This window comes from Mobula birostris, chromosome 9 (assembly GCF_030028105.1).
Source record: "Mobula birostris isolate sMobBir1 chromosome 9, sMobBir1.hap1, whole genome shotgun sequence".
In the NCBI taxonomy this organism is placed as follows: Eukaryota; Metazoa; Chordata; class Chondrichthyes; order Myliobatiformes; family Myliobatidae; genus Mobula; species Mobula birostris.
The window spans coordinates 127,159,493-127,174,618 of record NC_092378.1 but is presented as its reverse complement, the minus strand read 5'-3'; the positions used below and the strand labels follow the sequence as shown (position 1 = coordinate 127,174,618).

The window sequence follows — 15,126 nt, the reverse complement described above, 5'->3', positions numbered from 1 at the left end:
GCAGCTGGAAGAGCAACTGGCTTATGGCTCCAGTGATCCAATTCAGCGCTGACAAGTTCAAGTTTAACTGTCATTCAACCATACATGAATACCCATGAATACAGCTAAATGAAGCAGCGTTACTCTGGGGGTCAAGGTACAAAGCATAGTACCAACACTCATTCACAGCACAAGGCCCAAAAAACACATATTGGATCTCCACTACTCTCTGTGTGCAGTTTGTATACTTTCCCTGTGACTGCATGGGTTTCCTTCGGGTGTTCCAGTTTCATCCCACATTCCAAAAACCTAAAGTTTAATACATTTATTGGCCATTGCCAATTGCACCTCAAGTGTGAATGAGTGGGGGAAAGTAGATGAAAGTGAAGGGAGAATTATAGTAACATTTTAAGCTTGATGGACAGTGCAGACTTTTAGGCTGAAGGGCCCATTTCTCTATTGTATCTCTCTATGACTTTGAATCTATTTTGATTTCAATGCCACATCATTAATTATCTACAGATGTCAAAATTTTGTTAGTTAATGACAACATTCCATGTCTGCAATTAAAACTCTTGTCCTGACAAAGAGTCTCAGCCCAAAACTTCTCTATAAATGCTGTCTGACCTGCTGAATTGCTCCAGCATTTCATGTGTGTTGCTCTGCATGTTTCCAACATCAGCAGAATCTCTTGTGTTTAAAATCTTAGTCTTTATGTAAATTTCTCCTAAGGCTCTGTGTACAATTTTTTAATAAACTCAGAAAAATTTCACCATTTCATATAGTTTAGCCACATTGATTCATCTGATGGATCAAAAGTTTGCTAATTTTAGGAAACATCTGTGACCAAAAACCCACAAAAATTTCATATGTCTGCAATAAATTGAAAGCCAAAATAGGATGTCAGAAGATGTATAGATGCAGAAATGTAAATTTCCAAAAACGGTCAACGCAAAAAGGATTCACAACTTCTAGCTCTCAGCATAACAGTGACAGACAAGGTGCAAAAACTTTTTAAAGAAGTATTCACAAGCAGAGAATTGACTTGGCAAATATTTAAAAAAAGAATTTCCCTATTGCCATTACTAATATAATTCCTGCTGCCTTTCCCTTATTGCAGTACTGCTTAGCCCACCAGTTTCTCTGGACTTCAGGATCATGCTTGGAACCCACCTTTCTTTTTTCACTAATTAAGAATGCTTGAGTCCCCCCACCCTGAGTTCCCATCTTGTTTATAAGTGTCAATATGCTTCTATTTCCCCTGTGGACTTACTAAGGTTCAGATTGTAATGAATGGATCTATTTCTTTTACAGCAATGACTACTTCCCCCATCCCCTTAGCACCATGTATTGAGCTGTTGTCATCACATGCGCTCTTGTTTGTGCATGCACATTGTTCCCTGTCTCACTCGTTGCGATGTGAATACACCAGTTAAAGCCAACTCCCACATGTGCTTTTATTTAATTGGTATGTAGTTGTGCACAGACACAACAATTGGTGACGAGAACGAACCTGAAAGTCAGAAAATATCACGAACTGCACCGACAGTTATGGGATGAAACAGCAAGAGTTAAACAGCACATGAAAGCCATCACAGACACTAACAAAGGAACACATGAGTAACAGTGAATGATATGCTGAGTTTAAAGTGAAAATAAAGTTGCAATGACTTCAGTTGGGAAAGTTGCTGAATTTGATAACGCTAGTCTTTCTATACCCTAGGTAATTTCTAAAGTAAGTACATGTTCGGCGCAGCATTGTGGGCCAAAGGGGCTGTATTGTGCTGTAGTTTTCTATGTTTCTAATGAAGGATGGGAGTTGTATATCGAGAGGGTGGAACTGTACTGTAATGTGAACAACGTGGAGGAGCAAAAGAAAGACCCTACACTTCTTAGCTTAATGGGCCCAAAAACATACAGTCTCTTACTCAACTTCATAATCCCTGAAAAGCCAGCAAGCAAGACATTTGGCAAAATTGTTACAATTTTTAAAAATCACTTGAGCCCTAAACTACTGATAATAGCTGAGAGATATAGATTTTATAAAAGGACCAGTCAAAAGATGAAAGCCTTTCTGAATACATTGCAGAACTGAGCAAACTTTCCCAGTACTGTGACTTTAGAGATGGACTTTCTGATGCATTAAAGGACAGGCTTGTATGTGGTGTGCATAGTCAAAGTACTCAGGCTACTATCCGAAAGAGACCTAACCTTAGGATGGGCATTGACCATCGAACACCATTAAAGACTGCAGCAAAGGATGCAGCAGAACTATAGAAAAGGAGGTTACAATATGCAATGCACAAAATGTCCCTGAATGCTTCAAAAAGCCAAAGATGTTATCGATGTGGCAAGTCCTCCCATGATGCTTTTGTTGGTTCATCCTCCCTTCATTGGTTCAAAGAAAATGTCTGCAGAAAGTGTTATGGACAAATTCACAGAGAGAATGTGCAAGGCAGACAAAAAGTACAACTGATTGAAAAGTCTCAATCACAAAACTAAGCAAATGCATAAAGTTACCAGTGTAAAACAGAATTAGACAATACAGAGTCTGACCAAGATAAATTGTCATGCCTAGAAATCCATAGTATAACTGAAGCAGATCACAAAATCATCTGGATCACACTTGATGACTCCGATGTAAACTGTAAATGGAGCTGGATGCAGGGTCAGCTTTGTCTGTAATTACAGAGGCTGCCTTCCAAGATACCATTAGAGAAGAACTCAGTGATGCTAAAGACCCACACAGGCGAAGAAGTGTCTCCCAATAGCAACCTGAAAGTAAATGTGATGTATGGAGTCCAAACATAACGAAGTTTTATATATTGAAAAGTGGAGGGCCAGCACTTTTCAGATGTGAATGGTTGAGAAAAATCCAAAGGACTGACACTCAATCAAAGCTCTCAGTGTGGCATCAACGGGCAACTGCAGCCCAAATGGTAGCACTAACCAGAGGCTGCCACAGCTGCTTAATGCTAATAAGAAGGTGTTTCAGAAGGGAATAGGTAAATAGATTGAAGACTTAGCCAAAGGCTGCTATAGGTTCAAAATGCATCTCGCAGGCAACGTTACACCCATGGGAGTGGCCGTCGTCACCATGGCAAAGAGTGCATATTGACTTTGCTGGGCCATTCATTGGCTCCATGTTTCTGATTGCCGTGGATTCTCATTCAAGGTGGCCAGAGGTTATACTAACGAAGTCAACCATGTCGGCAAAGACTGCCTCCGCTCTGAGGACTAGCTTTGCCTGAAATGGCTTACCAGAATAAATTGTGGGTGACAACAGACTACAATACACATTAGAAGAATTCTGACTGTTCATGAAGAAAAATGACATCAGACATTTCATATCAGCTCCTCATCACCTCATAACAAATAGGTTAGCTGAAAAGTTTATCCAAACCTTCATGGAGTCCATTAAAGTGATGGACAAGGAGGACATTTCCCTACAGCACAAGGTGAACAACTTCCTTTGTGTAACTCTGTTCATGCGATGACAAATCAAACATCTGCAATGCTGTTCATGAACAGGAATCTGAGATCTTGCATAGACCTCCTGAAACTAGATCTATGGAGGGAAGTGCACAATAAACAGTTCAACCAGTGTGAAGTGAAGCAGCAAGGAGCTTCGAGGTTGGACAGGAAGTCCTAGCACATAATTACTGAGAAGACAAGTGGACACCGAGTAGGATAGCTACAAGAACTGGACCACTGACGTACAGTAGATGTTGGAGGTCAAACATGGAGATGTCTTATGGACCAGATATTGGGTGCTCAACCGAAGAAAACACCTGAGTCGATTGCATCCAGCAAGATGGACACATTACAGTCACTGGACTTACCTCTCAGTGATGGTGTCACTGACAGCAACGTGACACTGGAAACCGATAACGTTGTCTTAGATAAGACACCTACCAGATCTGATGCCACTCACAGGTCCAGAGACGCTATCCTGAAAGAAACAGAGCGCCACCCAAAACACTGAATCTTTTGAACTGTGAAGTTAGTTATGGACTGTTATTATGAAAGCATGTTTATGTGGAATATGGGTTTATGAAAGGGAAATTGAATGCTTCATACATTTGTATTTAATTGATGTAGTTGTGCACAGACACAACACAGATCTACCATCTACTTGGCATCAGCTTACTTCCTCAAAACTCATATTTCCTCACATTTCCTTTAAGGAAAGGCACCATATAATTCAATTTGTTGTTTTGATGCATGACATCCATTTACCACGTGATGGATTCCAGCATACTATGAATGTGTACAACCTGTTTTCCATACTGAAAATGTAAGTGTCTGTTTAGTAATCAAAAGACATGCTGGTAGGCTAAATGACTTCTATAATTTACCTCTTGCTGCAGGTAAGAGGCAAAAAGATCAAAGGGTTGCTGATGGACAAATTAAAAAGAATAAGTTGCAGAGCTGCAAGGAAATGAAAGTGAGGGGGAATGGATTGATGGTGTTGTTCAGCTGAGCAATTTACCTCCTTCCCAGAACATAAGTAAAACACGGTGCTGTTGAATTTCTTTTATCAAGCTCATATATAGTCATCAATAATCATCCTTCTTTTCCAGAACACACTATCATTATTATTATTATTATTATTATTATTTGCAAACTGCAAAAGATATTAACAAGTTAGAGAAACTGTAGCTTCAGTCCAAGGAAAAATGAGGACAGGATTGTAAAAGTGAGCTTTTTTTTATTTCACTTTCTGCTGTCAGAGCAACAGTTACAAATGCAAACTGAAAACTGCAACACCCCGCTTCCAGGCTATGCAGAAGAACGTGGTCATCTCAGATGAAACTATGATTCAGAAGTATGGAATACTTAAGGGGTTTTAAAGCGCCTTGAGTGACTAGTTCAATACCGATTTCTGGACAAAGGATCTAGAGCTTTCCGGGTGTATATGACGAATAAACGCTGCTTAGGCTTCCAGCCAGGTACTGACATTGATTATTACTGATGTTTCAATGACAAACTCTGCCACCTTCATCAGCGATGATGTCTGGGTATGTCTAGTCTGGTGGTATTTATACCCCTGTAGTCCATTCCTCCTGATTGGTTAGTCCTCATCCAATCAGGTTTCTGCTCTCCCACCTTGTTTACAATCAAATTCCAGTTCTTACTTAGAGCAAGACATTCATCTTTGTTAAAATTCTCTTCCTCTGGTTTTACTTCAATGGCTTCTTTTACCATGCGATCCCAAAAGCCATTGGTGCAGCATAATAGATTTGTGCCATTGAAGTCAATCCTATGGCCATTGCGAATGCAGTGCTCTGCTGCCACCGATTTCTCCGGGTAACCCAAATGGATACACCTGTGCTCCTTTATATGGGTTTTGACCGTGCATCCTGTCTGGTTGAAATACAAAATACCAGTAAACATAATGAGGAGGAACCTGTTGCTATGGCCAGTCTTCCCTAAATTTTCATGGTTTCTGGGAGGATTGCCAAGATCCTGAAGAAATACCGGATTAATACCATCCACAAACCTGTAAGAAAGCTCAAATCACAGCTTATGCAGGTCAAAGGTGACATGAGACTCAGATCAGCTAGTTCTGACAGCATTCCCTGTGAATGCCGAGCAGCATATTTCGGCCAGACAGGACACATGGTGGAAACCAGCATCAAGGAGCACAGGAGGTATACCCATTTGGTTATCCAGAGAATTCGGTGGTAGCAGAACACTGCATTCTCAAAGGCCATAGGATTGACTTCAACAGCACAAAACTACTGTGCTGCACCAATGGCTTTTGGGCCTGCCTGATAAAGGAAGCCATTGAAATAAATCTTGAGGAAAAGAATTTTAGCAAAGACAAAGTCTCGCTCGAACTGGAATTCGATTGTAAACAAGGTGGAAAAGCAGAAACCTGATTGGATGAGGACTAATCGGTCAGGAGGGGTGGCTACAGGGGTATAAATACCACGAGACTAGACATGCCCAGACATCCTCCTTGATGGAGGTGGCAGAGTTTGTCTTTGAAACGTCAATTATAATTGATACCTGAACCTTGCTGGAAGCCCAAGAAGGGTTTATTTGATTTATGGACCATTGGAATGATTACAATATCCTATTCCTTCTGAATAATTTAGATGTGATCTTGTTAGCTTTGACACATTCATTTGGTGGTACTTTTGCTTCTGTCAGAAGATTCTGAGTTCAAATACCACTATAAAGATGTGCAAAAAAACTGAGGGTGAAACTCCATAGTAGTCCTGAAGAAAGCTGAACTGCCTTGTGGGTCCAGTGTGAAAAGGGACTGGGGATTCACTCTCAACTGGAAATAAAAGGTGCCATGACAAATGTATCGAAGAAAAAAAAATGACTACTTGCACTCAATGACTAAATGTTATAATAACATGTCATTACATACAGTACATGTTTCCTTGGTTAAAATTGGTAGTTACATTTCTTTTATTAGGGTTAAAGATCCTTAAGGACATGATGAAGAGAACCATAAAGATGTGAATCATTTTTTCATTAACTACAAAAGTATTAACAGGGCAATTAGTGATCGCCACTTTTTACTCCCCTGTAACCCTGATAAGATCATTAGATAAAGAAAATGAAATATGATTTACGATATGATCATAAATGATTGTTGCCTGCTCCAGAAATCACTTCATTGAAACTCCAGTTGAAGGACTATTCTTGGAAACATAAGAGTGAAAATATACTGACCAATTTTATTTGGTTACAGTACAACAGGAAAAATACCCACATTAAACAGTCTGGTGTAAATGTTCTTAAAGTAAAAAAATATTAAATTTACAAGTGTTTTAATACTTTTCCTTCAAATTATATTCAGCCATATATGCAACTTGAGGAAAGAGGAGGAATTCATCAATATAGCCCAGGTAAGTGTAACATTCAATGAATAAAGCTTTGCTGAGGTATTATTTCTTGATCCATAGAACAGAATCATAGCAGACTAAGAGTAGCCCATTTACCACCAAGCTTGCCATTTAAACTATGTTTCTTTGAATGAGAAACATTTGTGTTCAATAGTTGTGCTTATGTTACAGTTTCCCAATGTTAATGTGATACATATAGCTGGTGAAAAGAAGGAACATGCTGACCTTCACTTTCAGTTTAATTTAATCAGCCTCCTTTATTCAGAATCAAAGCCAATATTCTGCCCAGTCAGTTACTGACGGATCTAGAGGCGTTAAACATTTGTGTGCATGATCAGAACTGTGGCCAGTTTTGGTGACTTTGTTGTGACATGGGAGCATTATGGTAAAATCTTGGCCTTGGATCAGAAATTGTTTAGAAGAAAGTTCAGCTGTAGGCCTTGCTGCCTCTGGTTGGTGCTCACCTGTGAAAACTTGGGGGGGAAATATCCTAGAAATCAACTATAAATCCATCCATGGAGGGTAAAAGAACAGAGCAGAACTACAACCCAGTTCCCTGCCAGGATGAGAAATGTTCTGCTAATTCAAAAGGTAGCCACATGCACTGTCCCTTTTGTAGTGTGACCCAAGCCTACCAGGATCCTGTCATCTTGAGAAAATATTACAGAGTAAAACATGTTGATAAAGGGCTTGATTTTGCAAGTAAGGTAACTACATCATGGCACCTTAGGTTCCCCCAGATGTCTGTCTCTACCATTACTTTAATTCTTCTGAAAATAGTTGAAAGGGATGATGTCAATGACCATCCAAAGCATGGCACTGCAGGCATTGGCATCAGAAAAAGTAAGTGAAAATCCAGGAAAAATGTAATATCTATAAACAGATTTTTAAAAATTGGGGCAGCACCCCAATGGAGAAGTTGCTGTGGCACTGTTGCAGTGCCAGCGACCCAGGTTCAATTCCACCGCTGTCTGTAAGGAGGTTGTATGTTCTCCCTGTGACCACATGAGTTTTCCCCCGGGTGCTCTGGTTTCCGTCCACATTCCAAAGACGTATAGGTTAGTCAGTTAATTGGTCACGTGGGTGTAATGGGGTGGCACGGGTTCGTTGCTCTAAATAAATAATAAAAATAAAACTGGAAAAGTTGCGGTTACTACATATGAAAAGAAAGTAACGTATGATATCATCTGCCCAACGGTGTCCTGATAATTTCCAAATGATAGAAGTGTTCCAGTTTCTAACCCTAAAGATTTATTCCTTTAGATCTTACAGAGGAGCATGGCTTTGGATCACAATGGAGGAATAACAAAGTGCACCCAGGTATTCACATTCCTGAGGTTGATATGCTAATGAAATTACTTGCATTCTCTCCAACTTCACTGCCAGTTCTTGAACGGGCCTTAAGCCTGATTTATACTTCTGTGTCAAATGTACGCCGTAGGTACTACACCTCCCCAAAAAAGTAACTCACGCATCACGGCAATGCAGACCGCAACAACTGTGATTGGTCCACTTGATAGCATCTCATTTCCTCCTACGCATTTCCGGTTGCTTTTCTCTGCCATGTCTGTACACTGATGGGAAATAAATGGTTGGAGACGATGAACCAAATCGTCAAATCTACCTGCCGACATCTGAAAATATTTAAAATGCATTTCCTCGTCTATGTCTCTCATGGAGAAACTCAACACAGTGGCATAGAAACCCCACCGCCAGCTAGCGTTTTGGCAGTGAATTGCAGAGCGACGCAGACGTGACAACGCATGCTCGCTATAGCGTAGGGCTACACAGAAGTATAAATCAGGCCTACAGCGTAGCCCGTACGCACAAGTATAAATCAGGCTTAACACTGCAATGGAGATCCTGTAACCTGGAGCAAAAAACAAACTGCTGGAGGAACTCAGTGGATCAAACAGCACCTGCAGAGGCAAAGGGGTAGTCAAACATTTCAGGTCCCAACCTGAAACGTTGACTGTCAGCTTGCCTGCACTGATGTTGCATGGCCCGCTGAATTCCTTCAGCAGTTTGGCTTTTGCTAACACAGCAATGATTTTGCCTGGTGTCCACTTGAATAAACATTCATGGCTTCTTGCTTCAGCGTTTGGGAATATCAGCTAGAGAATGGTGTTTTAACCAGGTCTGCAACTGAGGCTTAGACCTAAAGAAACTCTTGGACAAATGCATCTCATAATAAAATGGAGGTGGCAAGGATAGCATTAAATTTTCCTTGTATTTAATTCAATGGTATATACTGTATCATTGAAATTTGTTAATATTTCAAAGGAACAAGTATATGCACATTTTAAAATGTCAGATAAGCTTGCAGTATCCAAAAGGTTAATTAGGTTATCATGATTGCGTGTGTGTGAGAGAGAGAGAGACAGAGTCCACAAAGGAGTGAGGTTGTTCCTTATAATTTTTGCTGCCATTAGCACTTTCACATTTTCTGAGTGACACTTAGACTTTTCCCAGCACTTACTAAGCTATTTCCTGTTTTCTTACTGTTTATAGATTTATACCAATGTGTCCTGTTGATAATTAGTTTTATAGATGTTAAACTGTGCCAGAAAAAGATAGGGAAGATATAACATTTTCCTCAGTTTTAAGAACAGCATGTCATTCATTTGGAACTTGTGATTTCCCTTTACTCTGTTGATTGAAGCTCTTGTATCCTTCACTCTCTTGAATGTCAATACTCTGAACTTTGTGTGCATCAGTAGTTTTACCTTTTGGTATGAAAGTAAAAGTTGTTTATTGAATATATATGGGTTTTGAACAAACCAATATAAATTTTTGGCTTGAACAGCAGAGTCTTATACCTATGGCCTTAATATGAGCCAGGATGAGGTTGCATTGCACGTTCTTTTTTCTGTCATCAAAGAATCAATGGAGTTTGTGTGGCATCTTAAAGCTCTAATTGATACTCTTGCTGGTGTTGCCCATAAATGGCCGAATTGAGTTTAGTTTGTCAGAACTGAACTCACAATCTTTGGGTTTCCAGTTCAGCAATTTTTTCAGAAGTTCCCAATCCTGCTTGTGGCAAACAATTAGTAAAATTTTGAAAGAAACAACAAACTATATTGATATTTTACAGTTTGAAACCAGAATTTTACTAATGCAATAAAAATGTATTGAAAGTATGTAATGTACACTTCAATCTGGCCAATTGATGGTAATGAAGTTCAGATGTTACTTGGAGGCTGAGAATTTAATGAATGTAATTTAAAGATAAAATATTAAATTTACTCTTTCAGGATTAGATGAAGAATTTGTGCCTACCAGCAACACAGAGCTACCAAATGTAACAAGTGAACATGAGAGAGGTATTTAATCTATAGAACTAATAATAAAATCCAAACTGTTAAATAAGAATTCACTCCAGTATATTTTTAGTGGACTCCACATGACTGATGTGCATGGAGGCTTCCAGGTCTGTACACCCATGCAAAGTATGTGTAACCCTTTCACCAGGGTTTTTGTACAAACTTGGCTTGTTAGCTAACTCTGCTAACAGCCACGTGATTCAGCGGTGAGAAGGCCACCTTTCATAAACAATATACATCTAGGGTCGGTATGATCTGGGGTTCAACCAAACAGGAAAGCTGGGACTTCCAATAAAGAAACATTGATTGTAGCAAATGCTGTGCAAGTAGTGCCCCATGCAAAGTTATTATTCGCCAGAAAAATAACAGATCGTACACCAGTATTAAATCACCAAGGAAATATATTTCAACTTTAACTAATAGTTACAGAAAAATAAAAGGGCCCATTACAATTAAACCAGTCTAGAGTGCACATAAGCATTGGGGCTCATTTCTGGAGTAGTTGGGTGTAAAACTTTACTCATGTGCTGAACCCATGTTCTGCGTGAAGGACACCAGCCGCAGCCACGAACAAACTGGCTCTCTCAGGAGTATTGGCGCTTCCTCCTTGGAGCCAGCTCTGCTTTTGCAAAGTACATTGGCCGAAGTCTGTTCATTCACACATGACTCCCGGTGAGGGAGTTATTTACAAAGTTATTGTGAGCTTGTCCCTCCTATCTCGCCCCAGGCAATGCTACATTAATCTTCTTTTATGGCCAGTGTACAGATTCTGGGGATAAATGCCATGCAACAAAAAACTGGAGGAAGGTTCTGATATCGTGAACTAGGTAAATAAATGGATATATGACCAGTATTTGCACTTCTTAAACGTTGTACATCTATCCTATTAATGCAAATGTTAAGGTTTCCGTTATATTCAATAGAACTCTCAAAAAGGTAACCAAAAAGGATTGTAAAATTACTTGTGTAGCAATTTGATACAAATTGACATGAAATTCTAAATCAGCTATAATTTTATTTGATTTATAACCCAGACTGTTGAATAATGCCCACATTAAAAAATGGAGAAATCAACATTTTTGAAAGAAATCTCAATGGTTTTAACAAATTCATCCAAAGATGTTATAATTAAAATGCATGTATGCTTCTACCTGGATCGTCTCAGCTAACAAAAGTTGCTTCACTGTACTGTCTTACAGTCAAACTGACAGGGTAGTAATCGAGCTACCCATGGCGGTCAATGCATCAATGCATCTTTCTATAGATAGATTGTTTTATTATACTAATTAGCCATGTAGGATCATCATAAACCCATTAGTCCCTCAGGCTGATGGAGATTTTTTTTCTCTTGCAGAAGATCAAGGGCATAACCCGAATGCAAGAGAGGAAGCTGGCAGTGCTCTTGCACTGGCATTGGCTGCCAAGCGTCAGGCAGAACAACAGGACTATTAATAACTATTCTCAGTGCTTTATACCACTCAAGAAATCTCTAAATGAGGACTTGCGTGAAAAATCACGGGTAGTTCTAAAACTCTTGCCTCTTATGGCGACACTCCCACCTCAGGTGAGCATTTGGATAGATCCGCTCACAGTGCATTCATAAACCTACCAATCGCTGGAAGACTTTTGAATGCTGGCACAAGTCTTTCACAGTTTTTGCTGCTCTGTTGGTCTTGAAATAATTGGGGGTATTTACAATGGTTACTCATGCTAATAAATGTTACTCCATGTGCTCCACCTTGTATCAATAGAAATGGAAATTAGATCATCTAGTCCAATGAAGTCATATGCTTAGAAATCTGGATCACATAACCTTTTCCTCCGGCACTGAGTGATTGAAAAGCAGTTCATCTGGATATTAATCAGATTTCCAACCCTGTCTATGATATCAATCAGGGAATTTGGCCAGATCACCCTTGCAATTTTGACGCAATTTCTGTGACAGTAAAATCATTTCTTGGTTAAAGTTGCTTTTGGAGTTTTGCACAACAATTTGAAACACATGGCTTTTGGAGTACCCATTGTAGGGCATTACCAGGAAGACAAAGTATTAATCTCACAGAGCAAACTGGGAGAGTTGCACTGGGTGAGAACTTTCTTAAATCTTCATGATCCCTCCTGCACAGGGTGGCCCCCTCAACAGTTCACAATCTCACAGATGTTTTCTCAGTCCCTGGTCTATGGCACCCAATGAATTTCTCCCATTCTCTGCTACTTCTGAAGCTCCCTACCATCCTGATGCTCGCTTCTCTGGAAACCCCTTCCTCCAAACCCGGACCTTCAATCAACCCTCTAAGTTCGGCCATGGAAGAAGAATATCAGGTTACAGTTTAACCTGAAAGAACATATGAAGCCTAATAGCTTGATGCTCAGGCCTTAGACCTCAGTCAGAAATGAATTTTGAAACAGTGGGATAGTCATTTTTCCAATATGTTAACGGCTTTTCAGTGTATCCTTTAAAGTCCACAAATTTATAGATAATATTACCTATACTTCCTCAGGAAATATATATATATACTTTATAATGAATATTTTCAGTAGATTATTTTGGAAAATTACTCTAAAGTAACTGCAACATTTTAATAAGCTACAAGAAGATTGTTCCTCCTTAATTTGCAACTCAATAGTAGTTAACAATTATAAAATCCAATTATTCTATGTATGTTTGTAACCCTTTCAATTACATAAACCTGGTCCATTCACATTTTGGTAAATTCTTGTGTGTTGTTGTAATCTGATCTGTATATTTCCTTTCTTCTGGCACCTGGATATAGAAATTTTGTTGGGAGTTCTAGTTTTCTGCTGCAACTTAGGGGAAAAGGTGGGCAAGTTGTGTCACTTCTCCAGGGCTGCTGATGTTCTCTTACTGAAGTTTGAGCAGAAATCTTGGACAGCTCCAACAGATTTTATATATCTTGGTGGTTGCAGTTGGCAGGTGCAGTTTAAATCCCTAGCCACTTTACTTCTCCAATGTGCTTGCATGTTAACTTCATTTGAGCTGTGAACTACAGCACTGTGACATTTTCATTTCATGCCTTACAATATTATAAAATAGTGCCAATATAGGTTGGTTTCGATCTCATGAAGACAGTCAGCTAGGGTGGTGCTGCTTAAACCATTTTGCACAGAGTTTCTCACTCATGTTTTTGAGAATTATCTTTACTCAGACTGTGCCAGATTTAAACTGGTTCTGAGAGAAAAAGTATAATGAATTAAATCAGAGAAACACTTCTGATTTAATACTGTTCAATATTTTATGTCTTAACCTGAGGTTTACTGCAGAATACTCCAGATGCTGGAAATCTGAAAATTACAAAAGATGCAGGAAATGCATAGCAGGTCAGGCAGCACTTATGGTAGAGTATATTTAAAGTTTCAGGTCAATAAATATCATCTCACCCATTGGTCCTCGATCTGGCTCATGGCGCATGTTCCCCTCCTGGGTACCATGAGTGTGCTTTTGGGGGTGCATGGTCCCAGAATCCTCAAGTGGCTAATAGAGCCATTCCATAAGCTCAGATAGCGCAAACAGAGGCACTTCCACCTACCAGGATTCATTTCCCATCTTCATACACAATGGAAATACATAAGTAATTAAAAAAGAAAAATAAAGTTTAATTGAAAGCATACGAATTATTTTTAAATCCCTTCACTTTCATCACTGAAGATCAGTAATTCCATTCAAATATACCTGACACTGCAGCTTGACTAGAATAGCTGAACAGCCAGGTATAAAATGCATTTATCTATTTGGAGGAGAGCATGGTGGCAAGCTGACATATCCTAAAGGAATCACCAAATAGCTCCCAGCACAATCTGGCCAATTAAATCTGCTACTCTCCACAAGTGCTGCCTGAGCTGTTAAGTTTTTTTTTGACATTTTAATGTTTATTTGTAAAAGCTCATGCAACAAGTGTAAAAGTGTTGTAAATAATTACTGTAATTGTACACCAAAGTCCTTTTGTGTATAACTTTATTAATTTTTGCCAGTCATGGAGGAAAAGTATTTAGAATTATTATCAGACATGGTCTCTGATCAACCATAGACTATTTACAAGACCAAAATACAAGATGCTTGTCATTACAGTGCTGATCACAGCTAACAGATAATAGCAATTGTACAATTTACAGTTATCAGTTTGAGGTACATTTGATTTACAGTTGTTAGTGAATTTAAATGCATTAATCTCACCACCACAACTTGTTCCATATAACAAAATATCAAGACTGGAGTGACAATACTGAAAATGTGAGGGAAGTTGATCATTCTCACTCATGTAATAAATATTGTCGTGTTGTTTTTAATTTTCAGTGTGTTATTTCAATATATATGCAGTGGATTCTGGCTAATTAGGACACGTTGGGCCCAGTACATTTTGATTCAATTAGCCAGAATCATTAAACGAGGTATAAAAAGGACAAACTGAGTTTCAAGTTATATATTTAAATGAAATACAGAACAAGTTGAAACACCACCAATAATACCACAGTACTTTAAAACTGTGTAAACACGAGGAAATCTGCAGATGCTGGAAATTCAAGCATTACACACAAAATGCTGGTGGAACACAGCAGGCCAGGCAGCATCCCTAGGAAGAGGTACAGTCGATGTTTCGGGCCGAGACCCTTCGTCAGGACTAACTGAAGGAAGAGCTAGTAAGAGATTTGAAAGTGGGAGGGGGAGGGGGAGATCCAAAATGGTAGGAGGGGGAGGGATGGAGCCAAGAGCTGGAAAGTTGATTGGCAAAAGGGAGAGGATCATGGGACGGGAGGCCCAGGTAGAAAGAAACGGGGAGGGAGCACCAGAGGAAAATGGAGAGAAGGCAAGGAGTTATTGTGAGAGGGACAAACAGAGAAAAAAGAGAGAAAAAAGGAAAAAATAATAAATAAATAAATAAATAAAGGATGGGGTAAGAATGGGAGGAGGGGCATTAACAGAAGTTAGAGAAGTCAATGTT

The 15,126-nt window shown here is 39.3% G+C and overlaps 1 protein-coding gene across 5 annotated transcripts in view; it reads left to right on the top strand.

Moving 5' to 3' along the window:
* The window catches only part of tmc5 (transmembrane channel like 5), a 119,801-nt gene extending 105,328 nt beyond the window's left edge, over positions 1 to 14,473 (top strand). For 4 of the 5 annotated variants that reach the window (XM_072268786.1, XM_072268785.1, XM_072268787.1 and 1 more), the window contains 4 exons: positions 6,800 to 6,848; positions 8,109 to 8,165; positions 10,100 to 10,168; positions 11,523 to 14,473. In XM_072268786.1, coding sequence (XP_072124887.1) covers positions 6,800 to 6,848; positions 8,109 to 8,165; positions 10,100 to 10,168; positions 11,523 to 11,620 — 273 coding nt within the window. In that variant the 3' untranslated portion in view covers positions 11,621 to 14,473. The remainder of the gene's footprint in view (positions 1 to 6,799; positions 6,849 to 8,108; positions 8,166 to 10,099; positions 10,169 to 11,522) is intronic. The other variant, XM_072268788.1, reaches the window with a different exon arrangement.
* The last annotated feature ends 653 nt before the right edge of the window (positions 14,474 to 15,126 follow it).